Here is a 21913-nt window from a genome sequence, read left to right as displayed (position 1 = left end):
ATATTATATATATTGCTCACTTATTGTATTTACCAACATCAAGGAGTTATGAGCAAAGAAAGGCCACACCATAGTGCATGTTTAAATAGGGAAAGTTTATTGATCAAAATGTATTACGCAAATACGCATTACATTTTTTTCAGCCCCCCAATCGAGAAAACAAAACCAATTACATGTTCAAAGCAACGGAACGGTGGCCCAATATCAGAGAGAACTCCACTCTTGAGTGAGCAGTGATGATTGAGCAGTCCGTTTCATTTTGCAGATTCAAGCTGCTCTTCAAAATTTTCACCACCAGATGTCACCGGAGAGGACTGTGTTGAAAAGCTTCGAGTAATGAACCGTTTTTCAATACAAGCTTCAGTGCTTCGGAAAGCTTCATTTGGCCATCACTAACGTTAACCATTCCAACAAGAAAGTATTGAAAACACGAGCTCCGCACTAACTGTATTTCTAGTTTAACAATCCCACGCCGACTGCTGCTCCACTGCTCTCTTAAGTAGAGCCCCTTGATTAGGCAGATCAGCAACAGGTGAGTTATTATCACAGGTGTGGCTGGCTCCAAGGCAGGGACTCTCCAGACCTGGTGGGGCAGCAAAACTGACACAACAACACACAGGGAAACGAGGAACGAGGAGCAGATCACACCACAACCATAAACAATTAAGAAAGACAAATAAAACTCATAATATTCTCAAAAAAATACTCAAAAAAGAACACATGATCCCTGGGTCACAGAGCCAGGCCCATGACAAATGGATTGCATTCATATAGCGCTTTATGAGACCCTCAAAGTGCTTTAAAATTCCACTTTATAATTCTCCTCTGGCCATCACCAGTAGGTGTTAGGTGAAGTGTCTTGCCCAAGGACACAACGACCGAGAGTGTCCCAGCCGTGAATGTATTTTAACATACAAATAATATGCATATGTACAGACAAATACATTTAAAAAACAAGAAAGTTATGTTTTATTACATTTACAGTGATTTTACGTTAATTTACATTTGAAATTTAAAATCACAGTCTATTTATGTGAATTTGATGATATTCTGGAAGAACAGTACAAAACTGTAAAATACACAGTTAAATACTTTTATATTACAATTTTCTTTTACAGTGTAGTTAAGGCCTGGATCCAACTATTGATATGTGCTAGTTAGAATTATTACGCTCTTGATTTTCTCTGGCTGTCTCTTTTCTGCTCTGTCCTCCTAACACATCATCCTTCGTGGAACATTAAGATTCATATGTGGGTCACAGCCAGGAGGACAGAGGTGATGTAGAGACAAGGTAGAGGACTCTCTTACTTTTGTTAACAATAAATTAACATTTAACTCATTTGTAGGAATGCAATCACATTCAGCTGTTACATGTAGGTGGAACTAGACTCTTTGCATTTAGTTTCACATGGTTGTTTTGGAAATGACCTGATTATGGAGTTTGGTGTCAGAGAGTGTGCAGCAGACTGACAGGAGCAGCTGTGTGTGTGTGTGTGCGCATTCTTCCTTAAATAGACTTCCTTCCTTTTCTCAAGCTTGATGTCCGTCTCTCTGTCAGTGCCAGATAAACAGCCGCTTGTTTATGCCATGATTTTGCCAATAGGCATTGATCCTTCTGCTCTGCGTTGCTGAAACATGTCCAGATGTGAGGTAGGATATCAAAGTGTCTGTAATGGGTTTTTTCTTCAAGTATTGTGTCATTTCTCATTATTACACATAATCTATGGACATCTGTGGTTTGATTTCTTTGCATGTGAGGATTGGATGGGTTGTTACCAACATCAGGTGATAATTTCATGTCAGCAGCACCTTCAGAAATATATTTACTTAGAAAATTGGTGACACGTGCAATGCGATCTTGCCCACTGTGTGTGGATTTTAAATCTGTTTCTAACCTACAGGAGGCAAGAAATGCAACTGACTGGTCCCAGAGACGAGAGTGGACATTTAAGAAACTTCTGAACAGCAGAAAAACATCTGGACAGACACTGGAAAAACAGCTGTCTTCAACCTTGATCACATCTGTTGATCTGAGGCCTGTTAGGAAAAAAAGATACCTGAACATCACATCACAACATCTGTATTGTAGAAATTAATTTGAAACATTAGAACAACACCTAGACAAGAGGTTCTGGCCTCTGAACACAATCACATGTAATATCTGTCCCACAGCAGAGAAACATGTGGTTTCATCACCACACAGCTGGTTGAGTTTTTGAAAACTAATCAGCTGTGTTCTCTGAACTCTGTGAACAAGGAACGTGGGAGATGGGAGGAATAGTGTGTACAGAAGAGATGAAGGAGGAGAAGAGGAGGAGCGAAGGGAGGGAAGACAGTTTGACATCAGCAGACAGAATACGAAGATTCACCGTCAAACAGTTTGGATACAATGTTCTGAGCCTGGCTCGCCGAGGTCTGAAGGTATGACAGCAACACCTGCTTTTAGGTACAAATGGCCACTGCTGCCATCTCTGTGGTTTCAATTAATAATGTACAAGCACACATCCTGGTGTCTACACTTGTACATTCAGAGTTTAGCCCTATGAGATCCAAGATCCAAGTGTTATCTCAGATGCAGGTTGAAGCTCCATCATCAGCCTGCACTGTGATCAACACCTCTTTCATCCTTCTGGGAACGCAGTCAATTATTCAGATATGATCTGATCAGATATGACAGCATCTGGTTCCTCATGCCAGCCTTAATCAATCTTCACTTATTTAAACTCCTTTGTTTGCTTTCCAACTCTTGCTGCCTATGAGCAAGTGCAAATCCACTTAGGATTGTTTTCTTTGAATCACTGCAGAGATTTTAGTTTCAAATATGAAGCGCCTTGAGGTAACTTTTGCTGTGATTTGGCACTATATAAATAAAACTGAATTGAATTGAACTGAATACCACTGGTAACACAGAACCAATTGAAACCTCACCCACTAACTATAGTTTTGAATACTGCGCAACACGTGATGAGATCCCTGTTATATACACTCAGGTCAAAAGGTTTAGAAGTTTTTTTTTATTAGAAATTATACATTTTAATATCTCTTTGCACTCTGAAATGAAAGCATAGTACAAACAAGCAGTTGCAGTTAAAAAAGAAATCATGAACTTGTTACACCCCCACCTGGGGGGAACCCAGAGGCAACCAAAAAAAACCCTCAAAACGAATAACGGCCCCACTCCCTGCTCCCAAGGAAAGATCAACGCTGCCAAGGGTTTGTGGTTTTACAACAATCAAATATTTTATTAAAGGTAGCAAGCGTCAGGTTGGTCCCAATATATAGCCATCCCCATTCAGTCTTCAACCAACGGTCGCCTCCACCTTGAGCTTCCATTAGCACAAACAGCAGAGAGATGAGGGTATGGTACCACAGTGTGGTCCAACACTGCTTTTATGCAGACAGAGGGGGCTGTAAGTAATCCAGAACCACCTGTAGGAGTTAGTAGCACCAGCTTTCATCGCCTGATCAACCTCCATTACTGCAGAACAGCTTTAAACTGTTAACCCATGTTGTGTTCCCTGAAAAAGGCCTTTTTTTGGATAATTCTGAAATGCACGTTATTTTTCAGTTTTGGGTAATCTTACCTTTGTTTAACCTCTGAGAGTTCACCACTTACCTTTGTACAATTTCAGCTTTTCATTGGATTGAATGACTTGAACTGGACAAAAGTTCGGCTGTTCTAAAACTTTTGACTGGCAGTGTGTAAACATATTTTAACTGTAGATTTGTTTCATAAGACACTGACCCAAGTTTAAATATTTAACTTCTTTTTAACTTCTTCATCTGTCAAAATGAACACTGGCACATTTGTGAACAAGCATTAGATCAGTGCCAGCGTGACATTTATCAGTGACTTTTCACACAGTAATCACACCATGTGATGAAACGATGGGCATTTTCTCCTCACACAGTACAGCACAGTATGTTTTGGGCTCGTGTTAATAAATACTGATGACTTTAAAACAATGAAAATATGAGCTGGCTTCAACAGGAGAGGACATTTTTTTACGGTATGGAGGAGGACTCAAGCGCAGGACTCCGGTTCTGATGCTCACAAGAAGGGTTTATTTACAAGTCACCAGGTGTATATGCAAGAATGTGCGGGGGGGGGGGGGGGGGGGGGGGGGGGGGGGGGTGTTATATTGTTATATACAGCGGAGTGGGGGGAGAAGGGGTCTCCAGGGAAGTCCAAGGGAAAGGACGCGTTCTTCAGAATATCCACTCACACGATCACAGGCTCACACTCCGACACTGCCACACGGGAATCACACGGGGGAAAAATCCAGGAAGCTCTGTGGACAGGGAGACAGGGTTAAGAACGACGCACAGAGGGAAACACTCTTAACTAAACTTGCTGTAGCTTGACTTCACTAACGCGTGGTAGACATCGATCCAGCGACGAACAGCAGTTACCTCCTGGCTTAAATGCTGCTCCCCTTAATGAGACCCAGGTGTCTCATCTCCCGAGGGCGTGAACCCACAGTGAGTTCCGCCCCGGCGAGAGAGAAGAGGAAGAGAGGGAGAGAAACAGAGAGGGCTGATCAGCGTGCAGCTGATCCGCCTGGCCGTGACACATTTAGGCCATATTATTGGTAACTGGTTGAAATATTAATTATTATTTTAAATGATTAAGCTGTTTTATCGAGCAACATTTAGGAGCATTCAAACATCAGGCTTTCCACATGTCAGCTGCATTTTCTGTCTTTTGTGATGTAAAAAAATTAAATATGTACACTAAAGAACAGTGCTGTGAGAACTTTTCCAGCTGTGTGGTGAATTCTGAGTGGAAAGCAGCAGCTTCCTTTTCTGTTTCACTCTACAGGAGGTTCCAGATGAACTGTGGGAGTTGTTGGAGTTGGACAAGCTGAATTTGTCTCTCAACAGCCTGACTGTTCTTCCTTCTCAGCTGGCTCTGCTGTCTAACCTGGTGGTCCTCAATCTGTGGGGTAACCAGGTAAACACACCTGATACCTGACATTCCTCCTCCACTGAACCATTTTAGTTTTAACATATGACATCGCAGGAGTTTGTCAGGATTCATTCAAAGACTGACTCCCACATGGTTACAGAATAATTCAAACGTTTGATGCTAAAATTTTTATAAACCAGATGTTTATTTTATGGTAGAACATATGAGGATGGAAATGAAAGCAAATACAAAGTTACACAAGAAAACACTCATGTAACACGACACACACATAGATATTTATCCCTCATGTTGATCAACAGTAACCCTTTATTGTACAAAAAAACTAAGGAAACACTCATGAACCCTGTTAAACCGTTTAATGCGGTGATTTTAAAAACAGCTCTTCCATGAAATTATATCATCTTATTAGAGAACAGGTGTTGCAGGGGAGAGGACAGACATACTATTCCACAAACACTAGATCCTACATTTCCCATGATGGACCATGAGAGTCTCTTGCTGAAGCCTGATAAACATCCAAGTCTTTTATTCAGTAATAGGAGGTGTTATCCAGGTGTTTTCACGAGCTCACCAGTGAGAGCATATTGATGTTCATGTGTTTAATTTAAAGTAAAAGTCATGTAATGTACCTATGAGTGAGGTACTGACCTCCTTCAATCCCTCCTTCTGCCTCCTCCTCCTGTGCAGCTGCTCAGTGTCCTGGATAAATAAAAGTTCTAATCCCCACTGAAATCTACCAGGATCCAGTTTCTGCCTCCACCCTCCTTCAACCTTCAGCAGCATAATGAGCCCTGAGTAGTGCCAGCATGCATGGCAGGCTGTTTCTGTCATATGCTGTTAGCCTTGCTTAACCTGTGAGCTAAACCTGTTTGTGAAATGTTTTGTAAACAGGAAATTTTCAGCCCTCAACACTTGATAAAGTCTCTTATTCAGAGTTTTATTTTCCCTGTGTCACGGTCTGCGAGGGCAGACCGTGAGGAGGGTGTTTGGAGGACCCAGGTGCGGACACAGACGAAGGAGGCAAAACGTTTACTGAACTTAAAGTGAGCCTTTATTAGGGCCGGTAAACAGTAAAGCAAAAAGAACCAAACATAAACTATGGCAATGACCTAAACAAAGGGCCTAAACTGGGAAACAACTAAAGACTAAGAAAAACTAAGACTGACTTGGACTGTAACTAAGAGGTACGCACATGACATGAAAAAGCAAAAGACAGTCTTCTGGACTGGTACATGAAAGGCTATGAGAACATGACAGGAGCAGATTACTATGAACATGACCAGAACAGAGACTGAAAAACTATGACTCATGACGTGTAGCTAGAATGACAGGAATGTTAACAGACAACACGACACTGACACGAAGACACACTGGGCTTAAAAACACTGAGGAAGTCATCAAGGAATTAGAGACAGAAGGGGAACACAGCTGGGAGGAATAAGACCTAATGAGACAGGGGGAACAAAGCTAGAAACACTGACATAAGACAGGAACATGAACCTTCAGAGTAAAACAGGAAACAAGACACCACTAAACAAAGACGCAGACACGACACTGAGAGACAGACTAGACACTGAACTAAACCTGCAATAAGCATGAGAACACAAAACCTACGGACTAATCCCTAAACAAGAATAACTGAAACATAGAGTCATAATCATCATTATCATCATAATAAGAAAAGAATCCAAAATGCAAAAACACACCAAAACATAACAACTCAAAATACTGGGTCAAACTGACCCAGAACCGTGACACCCTGTGTCTATAATTATTCTATATTTCAATCTGGATTTCAGGGCACTTTGTGAAGAGTTTAATTCTAACATCTTTCACTTTATTTCCTGGAATGGCTTCTCTTATATCTGTTTCCTTATATTTATGGTAAGATGCTTGTTCCTGGTGTTATTTGTGTGTTGTGTGTGTGCAGCTGAGCAATTTGCCACCAGAGATCGGTCAGCTGAGGAAACTCCGAGTTTTATTTGCCTACAGAAACAGACTTAAAGAGGTTCCTGAAGAGCTGGGCGCCTGCACACAGCTGGAGGTACTGCTGAAAATTCTTCAGCTTCTCACTTTAGTGCTACTGACATTGCTACTGTGATCACTGCTCCTGAAAACAGCTCTTTAAAATGTTGTGCAGGTTTTATTTTAGCAGGTAAATATGCTTGACGTTTTCATGCATGCTCATTCATCCAGGTAAATAAATCTCCAAAAGTTGATTCTGTTCATCTGGACGAAGCGTTTTCAGTGGGAGAAACGTTTCGTCACTTGATGCACTTTATGCACTAAGATGCACTAAATAGTTTGGGTTCAGATGGTGTTTGTGGGGTGTGGTTTCTGTTCAGCAACTGGAGGAAAGGTTGGCCACATTTATAGTGTGGCTGATACAAAAAGCTCCTCATGTTTTGCTCTGGTTGCTACAGTTGTCTGTAGTTTTCTTTGTTGCCTGCAAATACTCAGTAGTGCATAATTTTCAACCAGAAATGGGGAACGTTTGCCTTCAAAATAAAAGTTGTTTGTCAGAACTGCAGCCACTATATTTAAAAAAGGGGTAACTTTTACTTAGAAGGGGACCCTATTTTCCATTTTGTGTCTGTTCCACGATTGGTTGAAGAATACCTGGACAGTATTTGCGGACAAGTCGCTCATTTCCATTTAAATTGTGGGTATTATGCAGATATTTTTGCCAAACATGTGGGGAATACTCATTTTCCCTCACAACAGATGATTGCCATAGAATAGTTTCTAGGTCTGTGTGACTTGGGTCTCATTCACTTGATCCTGGATTGTCACACATCCAAAATGACGGAGAAGCGGTTTGTAGATGCATACACAGGGGACACATCATCAGTGATGTTTCCTGAGGTCATGAAGTGAGGACCCATCCTTTTGATCCAAATCTACCTGCAGGCTCTTTCTGCGGCTTCAGTGGCAGAAGTGATGGCCTACCACTTTGTTTGTTCTCAAGCTGCTCCACTGGCACTGATTTACATGTTCTTGGTACTTTAGAGAGGTCTATAGTGTCTTGCTAGGGTCTTGCTAATGACCTACCAATTTTATTGAGGTGCGTTGCAGCAGGGACACGTGGAAAAGTTTCAGGATACTGGCTCTCGAGGACTGGAGTTCATCCCCTATGGTCAAGAGTTTAACTGAGGCTTCTCTCCAGCCCTAACAAAGGAGATTTTCCTTTGGCTGCAGATCTGCACTGAAAATGCATTTACCACACACTTCAGCAACTGGTCCTGGCATTGGCCGGAGGCAGTGGCCCTCCTAAAAGGCTTTTTAGGATATTCTCCTTTGGGCATAGAAGACATGTTGGTGCTCACTCTTGTCACAGATGTGCAGATTTGCTGGACTGGGTAGCACATCATATGCAGCATGGCACATGAAATGAATGTACTGAAGTGCCAGCTATCATCTCAGCTTCTTGCTCTTTCTCATTTTGTCCATGCCACTCTGCTCCTGCATGCTTACCATCCTGCTGGTCCTGAACTCCTCCTGACCTAGATGGTTTCGTCCTTAATAAGGAAGAAAGGAAATTAAAAACAAAACAAACCCAATATGTCCGAAACCATGGCATAAACAGAAACAATGCCACTGAATACAAAAGAATAAAGAGACCTTTAGGAAACAACAGAACAGATGATTGTCAGTTAAAGGTCCTTAACTATCATACACTATACACTATATTTTCCAGCAAGTCTTTTCCCTTAAAATAGCACAAAGTTTGCTTTGCTTTTGGTTTGGAGCTAAACAGTGCAACACAAGATTTTGGATACACCTAAAAATAAGACAACGGTATTTTTGATCCACTTATTCTGAGGTTTACTGGATTTGCAGTGGAAAACAGGAGTAATATATGTGGTTATCTAAACCACCTGTTCTAGGTGCTGAGTTTAGCCAACAACCAGCTGTCATCGCTGCCGGCTTCTCTCTCTAATCTGACCCAATTGAGGAAGCTCAACCTCAGTCACAACCTCATCACTCACATCCCGGGCTGTGTCTACAACATGAAGGCTCTGGTATGTTCATGTGGGGCTAATATCACAAATTCGAAATACTGTGTATGTTTACGTGTGCTAAACTCTGGAATGAGTAGTCTGGTTATTCAGTACAACTACCTGTAGAAGATTCAGAGAGGATTAGCTAATATGTTTAAAATCCCCAGGTGTTCCTTCACTTGGCCTTTAACCGTCTAGAGAACCTGGCAGAGAACATTCAGGCTCTGGTGGAGCTCAGAATTCTCATTGTGGAGGGAAACAGCATCCACTCATTGCCCAAGGCCCTCTGCTGCCTCACCAGGTAACCACATCACCAGGTAACCAAATCCACGTAACTCCGCCCCACTGGAGTGGCGTGTGTGTATCACATTTGTATTTGATTTGATTTCAGGTTGGAGTTACTGAATCTCGACTTTAACGACATCAAGGATGTTCCACAGGTAAACAGCTCCACTGGTGAAGGATGATGATGATGATGACACTAATCATTTTGATAGTAATGGTCATCGATATCTTCAGAGATGATGGTGATTATGATATTGATGACAACTGGTGCCCTGGCATCTCCAGTACAGGGCTCCAATCCAGGCTTCACATTAAAGCTTTGTGATCAGCCTGCCTGTCTTTAAACCTGCTAACAGATGCTAACAGAAATTATCAATGAAAATTAGTTCAACACTTTCACCATTAATTTATTCTAACTCTAGTTTATTTCACCCTGCCCTGTGCGCATTACCCTAGAACTGTATGAAGCATGGCTACGTGAAAGGTGAGCTCACAGGCAGTCTTTCTCAGAAAAAGGAAAAAGACTCTCTGCATGTTGTGTCAACTTTTTGGTCCACTCTACTTCAACAGCAAAAGCTTTCAAGCGTGTCTCTATTAGAGATGGGCCGGTCCGATATTACGTATTGGTATCGGTCCGATACTGACCTAAATTACTGGATCGGATATTGGAGAGAAACAAAAAATGTAATCTGAACCATTAAATATCAAAAAAGCACCTCACAAAACTTGCGACATGCCGTAACTCAGCTCATAACCATAGCACGTCGGAGCAGTATGCGTAACGTGATAGAGCAGCTGTAGCGTGTGAGACCTGTCAGTGGTCTGGTTGAGTATTTGGAGTCTCGCTACCAAACATGTAAACAAACATGTAAAGCATTCCCACCTTAAGCTTATCAACCGATATATGGAGCGACTGCCTCTCATTCTCTCTCGCTCTCCTGCTGCTACTTCAATCATGAAACTGATCAATGATCAGCTGATCGGCTTTTCTGTCGAGTCCGTCTCTCTTCTTTGTTTTTGGCCCACTTTGCACCAGAAAGAGGAAACCAGCATTTGAACAACAGCAGCACGTTTAAGCTTGATAAGCTGTTGATAGAATTTATTTAATATTACTTTCTCCACCAGGATCTTTTTCTACGTAGATGACAGCTGGTAACTGTGCAGGGGCGGATCTAGCAAGGTTTAGCCAGATGGATAGGTAGGGCATTAACAGGGAAAGGGGGGCACAAAGACATACTTTCCTTTCTTATTCTCATTTAAAATGTCTAGCTTTTATTAAATAATTATCTGACTCTTACACCCAAAGTTTTAATCTGATGTAAAATGAATAGAAGTCCATTACTGTATATAGTAACTGTTAAGTCTAATATACCCTATTAAGCTATAGTAATTTTTCCTTTGGGAAGGTACCATCTGTGCAGTCTGCAATTCTGTTGAAGAAAGATGTTGAATCTATTTAATTATTGTAGAAAAATAATTTATTTCTGTGCATTTTTTTTTTTTACACGTGCATTAAATTAAAGTTGATTACATCAATTAAGCATCACGAGGCTGAGGGTGGGGGGTAGTTCCCTATATTTTTTTGCTAGGAGTTTGCAACCCTATTAGTTAGGTTGTTTAATATTTCTGCTAAGTACTCTTTAAAATACCAGAATAGGGAGGATGGTGCAGGTTTAAGTTTATTGAGTTGATCAGTGTTGCTGGACTATGAAATATTTTGGGTGCAGTGTATTTTTTGCATACAGGTATAACAGAATGGCTTTAGTGTTTTGTTTTTTAAACTTGAGTATTGTCAGGGTTTCTGGGTCGTTGACTCAGTATTTTCAGTTCATGCCCACTGTTTATCCTCTGTACGTTCCACTTCCTGTTTTGTGTTACGTTACTCTGTGTGCATTATGTTCTAGTTCTTATTCCATGCATCGTTAGTTCAGTTGTGTTCAGCTGCTCACTCACCTGTCACCTATCAGTCATTGTTCAGCCAGTGTATTTAAGTCCTCAGTTCTCTCCGGGTCGGCGTTGTGTCATTAATGTTGTCACTGCTGTCTATGCACCTTGTTTGCCTTCCAAGTCCAGATCAGCCAGCCAGCCAGCCATCTCCTGTTTTCGTCATTCCTCCCTCACAATAAACACCCTGCATCTTCACCGTGACTCCTGCATTTGAGTCCTTCTCTCCACATCCACTCAGCAACCCCTAACAAGTATGAACTTATACAAAATGCAGCAAGATATTAAAAAAACAGTTTTATTGATTTAAAAAAAACACTATATTGGATTCATATCAGTATCGGAAGATATCCAAATTTATGATATCGGTATCGGACATAAAAAAGTGGTATCATGCCATCTCTAGTCTGTATACATATCCGCATTCACACAACAGCATTTCTCACGCTAACGCTTAATTCTCACATGTATTTCAAGTTCAATGCCATGAAAAACGTATTTGCTCCGTTCTTTATTTCCCCACCTTTTTAAGGACACACTGACGTGTTTATTTAAACAAATGTTAATATTAGACAAAGGTAACCTGAATAAATGCAAGATGCAGATTTTTAAATGGACGTATTCATGGCACTGCTAACACTGCGCAGCTATTTCTTTCCAATATTAAACCTGGACCCTAACACCATGTAAAGGGTTAGGTATAATGAAGCATAAGATGTATGTCTATCTGTCTCTCCATAACCTTCAGTCTCTTTCACAATTCTGTGATAATATTACTAATAATGGTGATAGTGGTGCTGGAAGCATGGTGATGACTTCGATGATACTGATGATGATAATGATAATAGTGATGACTTTATTGGTGATAAACACAATGGTTACTTTCAGGAGATGCACCAGCTGTCCCGGCTGGAGAAGCTTGCTTGCCATCCTCTGGATAAAGGACTTCACATTGTCCACAACCCGCTGCTAAAACCAGTGAAGGAGGTGCTGGAGGGCGGGCTCGGTGCACTTTTTAACTACCTGAGAGCAGGGTAGCTTGTAACAACATAAGAAATGGATTTAGAACTTTTTCAATACATTTTAACTACTTAAAGTGTTGAATAGGGAGCAGGAGTTTTTAAACTACATTAGAGCTGCAGAATGGACTTATAGCCACCCCAGTGATTTGTGCGAGGCGGGGCTTTTGTTGTTCTTAAACAACCTGTGGGCTTGGAACAGGGGCAGGTGACTGAGATGACTGAGCATGTGTCCAAATGGATGTATGTAGACTAGTAAAATTTTTCTTAAAGAGAAGTAACTTTGAATCCCTGAAGAGGTTCACACATGACTGCCAGCACTGATAAGTGGACTGGACAGTATGGTCCAGCACCTATTAACCCTCCGACCAGTTTCCCCAGGAAACAGGCTCAGCCCAGTCAGTCCTCATGTTCTGATCTTACATCATCAAACAAGATCCAGATGAATACGATCAGCTAGTGGTTCTTATCCCTGTGCTTAGGACTCATTCACTGACACTTCCTGTCATATTTCTGCTCATCTGAATTTATTGAACTGGATATTTCTTTTAACTGTATTGATTATGCAGAACTTGGCACTGCATTTACCCCTTTTATAGCTCTTCCAAAGACCTTTAGATAATACTGACATCATATGTTAACCCTCTGCTCAGGTTCTAACTAGTCTCCTTACTCAGTGAGATAGAGTTCAACTGTCACAGTTGACCAATATATGGACTGGTTATATTTAAGTAAATCTATACCTGCATAACCACATATGCATGTGACATTTCTACAAGTTCAGAAAAACAAAGTAGAAGATTGTTTTAGTTTCTTGTTATCTCACATTTCTACTATGGAGGACCACAAGAGCCGCGCGCATCGAAATAAAGAATTCTGTGCTTAAATAATGAATTGTAGAACAAAATCTGCATTTGTAAATTCATTTTTGAATTCCAATTTAATAAACTGATTTTTAAAATGCTTTTTAAGTCTTCATTTCAAAAACATTTTCAAGTTCCACTTTGATAAACTTCATTTCAAAAATCTTTTTCGAATTGCACTTTAATAAACTGCATTTCAAAATCCATTTCCCTGTTCGCTCAGGGATTAACATGTGGATTAGCAATTGGATTAACAACTTCATTTTAAAAATCCTGCTGCTATTCAAATTAGCCACACTGTGGGATGTAAGGAACTCTCTGATTGGTTGGACAGATGTTGGCTGCCTGCCAGCCTGGATTTTTCTAGCTCATAGCTTTGCCCTGCTGAGAAGCCTGTGTGCTTGTACAAAGGCCAGAGGTGGGACCAAGTCATTGTTTTGCAAGTCTCAAGTAAGTCTCAAGTCTTTATCCTCAAGTCTCAAGTCAAGTCTCAAGTAATGTCAGGCAAGTCAGAGTCGAGTCTCAAGTCACTGGTGTAAAAGTCCGAGTCAAGTCTCAAGTCTGAAACTTTGAATTTCAAGTCCTTTCGAGTCTTTAAAAAAAAAAAAAAAAAGCATGTTGCAGTTATGCTAAATGTAAATATTAGACCATGTAATTTTAAAATCTGTGTTTTTCTCAACACATGACAAAATAGTGAACTTAGAAAATATACACAAATTGTAAAATTGCACCTCTTTAGAATGCAGCTCAATTAAACCTAGCTCCAAGAATAATTTTCACCGACGGTTCTGAGATAAGCTGCATGTTATTCTTGGATGCGGTTGTAGGACCAGCTTTAAAATCGCATGACAAAAATATCATACATATTAAAAAAAACTGCATCACCAACGTAGCCTGGACAACATTTGCTAGTTAGATGAAGTCAGCTATCTCATCGTAGCATATTTATATGCATATTTATAATCATACGGTTCTTGGAGTGAGTGCATACACTCATGAAGTTTAGTAACTTCAGGTCACTGCAACAAGCCCAGGTACAGTTTACCGACGGATGGGTGCAGGACCTTGAAATGCACCGTGTAGAACGAAAGACCATCGTACATATCATAAGTTTACCAGTCTCACAAATTGTCGTCATAAATACACATTCCTTAACCGTTTATTAATAGGACCTTTGAGCTCAACGGTAATTAATTAGTAGTGGAAATAATTTCTGGTAGCATCACAGAAATGTAGCAGTGACAATAATATTGTATGCTGTAATCGTACTGGGCAATTAGTGATACAAAACAACTGTTTTATCCTGTGAATAAAAGTATATGTTTTTGTCAATGTACCATAATAACAGAAGCGAAACGCAATATTGTGTCAGGACAATTCACTATTTATGCACAATAAATAAAGGAGCATAGCACGACCATTTCTGTTCAGCGCCAGACTTGCTTGTAACCTATATCACCAATTATGTTAAGAAAAATGACGCATTAACTACAACAGCAGACTGACCTTCGTGTAAATGCTTGGAGCAGACTAACCTGTGAGCTGGAGTGTTCTGGGACGTTATATTTGACCTTTGAATGGCTGCAATCCAGGACACCCGTCGCCTCTTTGTTACTTCGGAAACATGGCTCGAACAATTTCTCTTCAACGACGTAATCCGATAACAACCGATCTCTTTACCCGTCGGCTTCCCGTGGCTGTCATGCGACCGGCTATTGCAGTTAATAATACAACAGCTTCTTGACATTTTTGTGTTTCTTTTTATCGCTGTATAACTGATTTTAATTGAAAGCCTAGTACCGCTTGCCACGAGTTCCCAGAATCCTTTGCGGTTCTACCCGTGAATGACGTCACATTTTCAATCTCTATATAATATGCATGTTAAATTTTATATTTGGGGTAAAATATCAAGTCTTTTCAAGTAAACCGGTTCAAGTCCAATTCAAGTCCCAAGTCATTGGTGTAAAAGTCCAAGTCAAGTCACAAGTCTTAGAACATTTTTTCAAGTCAAGTCTAAAGTCATAAAATTAATGACTCGAGTCTGACTCGAGTCCAAGTCATGTGACTCGAGTCCACACCTCTGACAAAGGCCGTTCAGCCTCGGGATTTACATTCGGCTCGACATGGATATGTGAAGGATGAAGGGACCCTGCAGCGAAACAGAGAGCCCAACCTCTGACTGAGTGCCTGTTTAGGCAGTCTGACCACCTGTGAAGGTAACGTGCTAACATGGCTAACGCTAGCATCACCGCATGTAGCCCCGTTATTTTAAGGTCATTTTAGCTTATGAAAATTTTACGTCGCAGCTGTACGAGCTAGCTACGTGTTTTGTAAGCTGCTGTGCTCTTCACAAATAAAGCTGGAAGCAGGTCAGACTATTAGAACCAGCACTGAGCCCTGTTACATTCATACAGTGTTAGAGCAACGGCTGCAGCCTACAGCCTTTAAACTAGGATTAAAATGCTGACAGTAAACTCGTCAGTCCAGATCTTACCACATTATTTTGTGATACTTAAGAGTTAAAACAACTGAGACAGGCTGATTAAAATAACAGCTGTCAGTTCTCTCATTCAATATATCAAGACTGGAGATCACACTACTGATTTCAGTTCATTTAATATGTGAGTGCACAGATTAATTCTCAACTGGACATAAATGATGATCAAAGGTTGTATATATGATGAGTTCATCCAATCCCAGCCTCTAAACACAGTGCGCTGAATCTTAGCTTTGAATGTCCAGTATATTCTAATCAGTGAAATGTAAGCATTCACTGAACCTACAGTATCTCAAATCACTTTTATTGTCACATCACATGTGCAGGAACATTGGTACAGCACATGCGAGTGAAATTCTTGTGTGCGAGCTTCACAAGCAACAGAGTTGTGCAAAATACAATAACATTAACAGGCAAAATATACGAATGGCTAAATCTGAAACTAATAAATATATGTACAATATATAATAGTATATGCAAAAAAAAATTTCTGGATGTGTATACTAAATGTTTTTCTACGTGTGTGTGTGTGTGTGTGTGTGTGTATACACATATTTTACAAATTAAATAGAGTCAACAATAAATAAAATAAAATAAAATATACAGAGTGAGACATGTGCAAAACAGTGGCATTACTGTACAGTATGGAGTGCATAATGTTGAAGTTCCAGTAGTGAAGCTGAGGTGTCTATGACGTGTTCAGCAGTCTGATGGCCTGGTGGAAGAAGCTGTCTCTCAGTCTGCTGGTACGGGACCGGATGCTGCAGAACCTCCTTCCTGATGGAAGCAGTCTGAACAGTTTATGGCTGGGGTGACTGGAGTCCTTGATGATCCTCCCCGCTTTCCTCAGGCACCGCTTCCTGTAGATGTCTTGGAGGGAGGGAAGCTCACCTCCAATTATCCGTTCAGAGCACCGCACTACTCGCTGGAGAGCTTTGCGGTTGTGGGCGGTGCTGTTGCCGTACCAGGTGGTGATGCATCCAGTGAGGATGCTCTCAATGGCACAGTGATAGAAGGTCCTGAGGATGCGGGGGTTCATGCCGAATCTTTTCAGTCTCCTGAGAAAGAAGAGGCGCTGCTGCGCCTTCTTCACTGTTTTGTTTGTGTGTACTGACCACGTAAGATCCTCAGCCAGATGTACACCAAGGAACCGGAAGCTGCTCACTCTCTCCACAGCAGCGCCGTTGATGGTGATGGGGGTGTGTACTTCTCTGCACCTCCGGAAGTCCACTATCAACTCCTTTGTCTTTGCGACGTTGAGGGTGAGATGGTTGTCTTGACACCAGTGGGTCAGGGCGCTGACCTCCTCCCTGTAAGCTGTCTCATCACCGTTGGTGATAAGACCCACCACTGTAGTGTCGTCCGCAAACTTCACAATGATGTTGGAGTTGTTAGTGGCTGTGCAGTCGTAGGTGTAGAGTGAGTACAGGAGAGGGCTCAGTACACATCCCTGTGGAGCACCAGTGTTCAGTGTGATGGGGGATGAGGTGATGCTGCCCAGTCTGACCACCTGGCGTCTGTCAGACAGGAAGCTAAGGATCCAGCTGCAGAGGGAGCTGCTCAGTCCTAGATCCTGCAGTTTCCTGTCCAGCTTCGAGGGAACGATGGTATTGAATGCTGAGCTGTAATCTACAAACAGCATTCTCACATACGTGTCTCTCTTCTCCAGGTGTGACAGGGCAGTATGTAGTGTCAGGGCTATGGCATCATCAGTGGACCTGTTGTGGCGGTATGCGAACTGTAGAGGGCCCAGTGAGTCGGGTAGTGCAGAGCAGATGAAGTCCCTGACCAGCTTCTCGAAGCATTTGCTTACGATGGGGGTCAGGGCTACAGGTTGCCAGTCGTTCAATGAGGAGATGGTGGAGGATTTGGGTACAGGGACGATGGTGGCCATTTTGAAGCAGGCTGGGACTACAGACAGAGAGAGGGAAAGGTTGAAGATGTGTGTGAACACTCCAGCCAGCTGAGCCTGAGGACTTGAGGACGTGGCCGGGAATCCCGTCCGGACCAGTAGCTTTGCGTGCGTTCACCTTCCTGGAGCACTTCCGCACATCCTCCTCAGACACAGTGTGCGCACTGACGTCATCCGCGGTGCGCACACTGTCCGGTCTCATGGTGTTCGCTGTGTCGAATCTAACGTAGAATACGTTTAGATCCTCACACAGAGAGGCCGTGGTCTGCGGTGTGCTGGTTTTCCCTCTAAAGTCTGTGATCGTGTTTAGTCCCTGCCACATACTCCGAGGGTTGTCAAACTGTTGCTCCACCCTGTCCCTGTACTCACGTTTGGCTGCTTTGATCGTCTTCCGGAGTTGGTAATGTGCGTGTTTGTAGTCCGATGTGTGGCACATGTGTGGTAAAGATACAGATAATGAAATTTAATTATTGATGCAATATACATCATGAGAAACAAAAGCTGAAATTGATTCAGTTTAGTACTTTTCTCTGTATGCTCTGTGATTATAAAGGCCTTAAATTCTGTGATATATACTGTAAATGATTTTCACACAGGTCTTAAAGTACTTAAATCACTGCTGATAGTCTGGTTGTTTATATTTTCACGTTTTTGTGTCTGTAGAGCTGTTTGATGACGGTTTGGACTCCTCCACTCTCTTGAAGGCTTTCCTTACTTCATGCTCGGAGATGACGAGCACGTTTCCGGTGTTGGCAGTATCTTCCTGTCTGCAGCCGTTAGCGCCGCTAGCACTAGCATCGTTGGAGTCCTTAGCTGCAGCCTCGAAGCGAACATAGAAAGTGTTCAGCTCGTCTGCCAGAGTCACGGCCGCGTTCGTCATACCGGTTGTTGGTGCTTTATAGTCCGTTATTGTCCTTAGTCCCCGCCACAGGCTCCTAGAGTCACTCTGTTGGAGTTGTGACTCTAGTTTCCTCCCGTAGCGCTGCTTCGCCTCTTTCACCGCCTTCCGCACATCATATGACGCTGTTTTTTTGTTTTTTTTTTGCCTGTCCCGTTTGGCTCTTTTGCATCAGAATTGTTGTCTAAAGGCAAAGAAAGATGCCCAACAGATTTACTTTACCAAACTGACCATCCCAGCCTTGCCGTAATGGTCCATTTGATTCACCTTTTATTGTTTATTTTATTTTCACTTACTGAATACGGGACAGACTTGACTGGGGGAAAGAAGGGGAGAAAGAAAGAGGGAAAGAGAAACAGCTGAGAAGAGGGACAGGGGAGAAGGGCAAAAAACAAAAACCAACAGAACGGGCAGAAAAAAAAATGCATATATCAATCACCTGGATCGCCTGCTGAGAAAGAAAAAAGAAAACAAGCAGAAGAGAACAAGAGTAATAGAATAAACAGCATCACAATGATATATGGGAATATGACAGTAAATACTAAATATTAAACATTATTGTGCAGCACATAAGATCAACAGAACACAGTGTGCTTTGAGGTAGGAGCCAAAAAGGGTGTAGTTTGTGGGTGTGATCACCCGTGTGTACACCTGTGAGCATGGACGCGCTTGTTTTTTTTTTTTTGTTTTTTTTAAAAGGTTCCTTCATGTAATGATCTGCTAGAGGGTGTGGGGGGGGCATGATGCGGTTTTGTACGGGTCCATGTCCCCCGTCGTGAGTCCCGTGTTGTAAGCAGCGGTGCGGGTTCTCAGAGCGTCGCGGATGGTTTTATCCACCCACGGCTTCTGGTTGGGAAACGTTGTGATAGTCTTTGTCTCCACGGTATCATCCGCTAGTTTCCCGATGAATCCCACAACCGCTTCCGTAAACACGTTGACGTCATCATCGGAGCTGTTCCTGAACATGCCCCAGTCTGCGTCGTCGAGTGCGTCCTGTAACGCGGCAAGCAGGATGCTAGGCAGAGGTGTGCGGTGTGCACGAGTTCTCAGCCTGTTCCTGACGCCGGCTCGTTTCCCTCGCGGCCGCCACTTCGCGTCTTGTCCTTTGTTCTCCCTCAAGATCTCACTCGGCCAGCTCGGATCCAGAATTAAAAACTTCGAATTGTAAGTACATTGTATACCAATAGAAACAAGAGTGTCACTGTCATACCTAATGTACCCAATGGTGATGATTTTGCCGATTTAAAAACTCTGAAAACTAACTTGAAAAACAAAAACAAAGAAAAGGTGGTCGGAGCAGTCGTGACGGCAGCCGACCTCACCGGCGCCATCTTTTCACAATACAGTCACAAACAAATACAGAAAAACAATTCACATATTTCAGTCACATTTTTCCAAACTCTCAGTCGCACACATATTTAGGAATGGAAGGGAGTGAGATCCTGAGGTAAGTGACGGACAAGGTAAGCGACTCATGTTGTAACTGACGTCAGACGCCGGAGATTTTGGCGGAAAATTAAAGCGAATGGTAGTTTAGAATTGAACAAATTCCTTTAAGCCTCAGTATTACCAAATACACTTATCAATTGTCTTATAACTTACAATACTTGTCTAAATCATCTCCAACACCCTGGAGAACAGCGGGGAGAGTTTAGAGGCTCTCCAAGATGACATCAATCAGTGCTTCCAGGATCTCGTAATGAAGAAGGCTCAGAGTGCATCTTCCCTGGCCAAATCTGAGACGCCGTCATCGAAAAAATGTCGCCCGGCAGATTCCCCTGGCACAACATCGCCAGCAGACAAAGATATTGCCAACATACTGGAGTAAATCGACAAGCGATTGTCCAGTTTTGATGCAAGCCTGTCCTTGGTGGAGATTCTTCACCAGGAATTTAAATCCTTGTGAGAATCCCTGGGGTTCAGCTAGCAGCAGGTGGAAACCCTCGCTGCTGAAAATGCCACGCTAAGGGAGTCAGTGAAATGTCTCACAGACAATGTTACCCAGCTAAACAGAAAAAATAAATAAATAAAAGAGACAGCTATTGATCTACCAGCTTGTGGCATGCATGATAATCTTGTATTTTCTGGTATTCCAGAAGCCGCTGGAGAAGACACGGAGACCACGGTGAAAAGCTTCATCAAAACCCACCTAAAGCTGCCGGAGGACATGGTGAAGAACATCGCCTTCGATAGGGTACATCGCATCGGCCCCATGCGGGCTGCGACCGGGAGACCACGTCCTATTGTGGCCAAATTCAGCCACTTCAAACAAAAGGAACAGGTGAAAAGTCGTGGCAGGGAATTAAAAGGAACGGACTTCAGCGTAAACAACTAGTTCCCAAAAGAGATCCTGGAGCGACGCAGGGTCCTCTTCCCAATCCGACGCGGCTTCATCCAGAAGGGCTCCCGCGCTGTCATCGCTGTACGTGGACGGACAGCTCCACCGAGACCCCAACATCACTCCGTGGCTGTATTAACCTCACACCAGATAAGAATCCGCTACACCCTTTCCCTATCCACTCACACTAACTTGCATTAACATCTGTTTAACTTACCGGTATCAAATCGCATCTTAAGTGTGATATCATAGCAGAATTTACACCGTCACTCTAGTCAGACTCATAGTCAGACTCAGGGAGCATCTCGCCACACATTTTTCTCTCTCTCTCCTTCTCTTTATTTATGAACAAGTGACGTATTCTTTCCACCTGTCTAAGCGACACACACAGCGTACATCCCTAGTTATACACACACATCTATGGGTGCACTGAGGTTCATTACATGGAATATAAATGGAGCTGGCTCCAGAGAAAAGAGGTTAAAAATATTTAACCAACTCAAAAAACTACAGGCAGATGTTGTCCTTTTACAAGAGACCCACAGACCTCTTAGAGGTTCGAATGAACTTAAAACACCTGAGTTTCCCAATGTGTTCTCAGCTTGTTATAATTCTAGACAAAGGGGAGTAGCAATTTTAATACATAAAAATATTAATTTCATGGTACTCGATACAGTTATAGATCCAGAGGGCAGATTCTTAATCATTAAACTATCTATACTTGATAAAAAAAGCTATGTATTGCAAGTGTATATGGTCCAGATGTTGATGATCCCTCATTCTTTCACGTTTTTTTTCAGTGCACTCTCTGAACACTTAGATGGCACACTTGTTCTTGGAGGCGACCTCAACCTTCGACTAATGAAGAAATGGATAGGCTCAATACAGCGGGAACTCAGCGTAATTGGCAGTCCACAAATATAATCAAACAGTATATGAGCGACTTTGGTCTTTGCGATGCATGGCGCTCCCTTCCCCCCAACAGTAAGGAATATACTTTTTTCTCACATCTGTGCATCTAGCCACCTGGGGGACTCTTCAACTGGTGGGGGAGGCTGTTACATGTTGCAGGAGGTCTCCTCTCTTCGGGAGATATAGGAGAGGTGGAGGAAGATCTCAGCCCAGGCATCTATTGTCCTGTGTAGTCTGGAAGATGAGTGGATGATGGGGTGGGTGCAGTTTTTTCTGTGGTGGGGTCGGGTGGGCTGTCCCGGGCTCTGTGCCCC

At 42.4% G+C, this 21913-nt stretch overlaps 1 protein-coding gene across 2 annotated transcripts; it reads left to right on the top strand.

Moving 5' to 3' along the window:
• The first annotated feature begins 1534 nt into the window (after window positions 1-1534).
• Window positions 1535-20619, top strand: LOC308386186 (uncharacterized protein). Of its 2 annotated transcripts, none has more exons than XM_080865543.1 (8): window positions 1535-1650; window positions 1902-2421; window positions 4823-4954; window positions 6861-6974; window positions 8818-8952; window positions 9099-9232; window positions 9323-9371; window positions 20446-20619. In XM_080865543.1, exons 2-8 carry the CDS (start codon window positions 2269-2271, stop codon window positions 20476-20478), a joined length of 750 nt encoding a protein of 249 aa, XP_080721669.1. In that variant the 5' UTR covers window positions 1535-1650; window positions 1902-2268; the 3' UTR covers window positions 20479-20619. The 2 variants fall into 2 exon arrangements, with proteins under 2 accessions (XP_080721669.1, XP_080721668.1); XM_080865542.1 differs by lacking the exon at window positions 20446-20619 and adding an exon at window positions 12049-13049.
• The last annotated feature ends 1294 nt before the right edge of the window (window positions 20620-21913 follow it).

The sequence above is a fragment of the Rhamphochromis sp. 'chilingali' genome (genome assembly GCF_963969265.1).
Source record: "Rhamphochromis sp. 'chilingali' genome assembly, chromosome: 18".
NCBI classification, from domain to species: Eukaryota; Metazoa; Chordata; class Actinopteri; order Cichliformes; family Cichlidae; genus Rhamphochromis; species Rhamphochromis sp. 'chilingali'.
The sequence above is the reverse complement of the archived record's forward strand: the minus strand, read 5'-3'. Positions and strand labels throughout refer to the sequence as shown.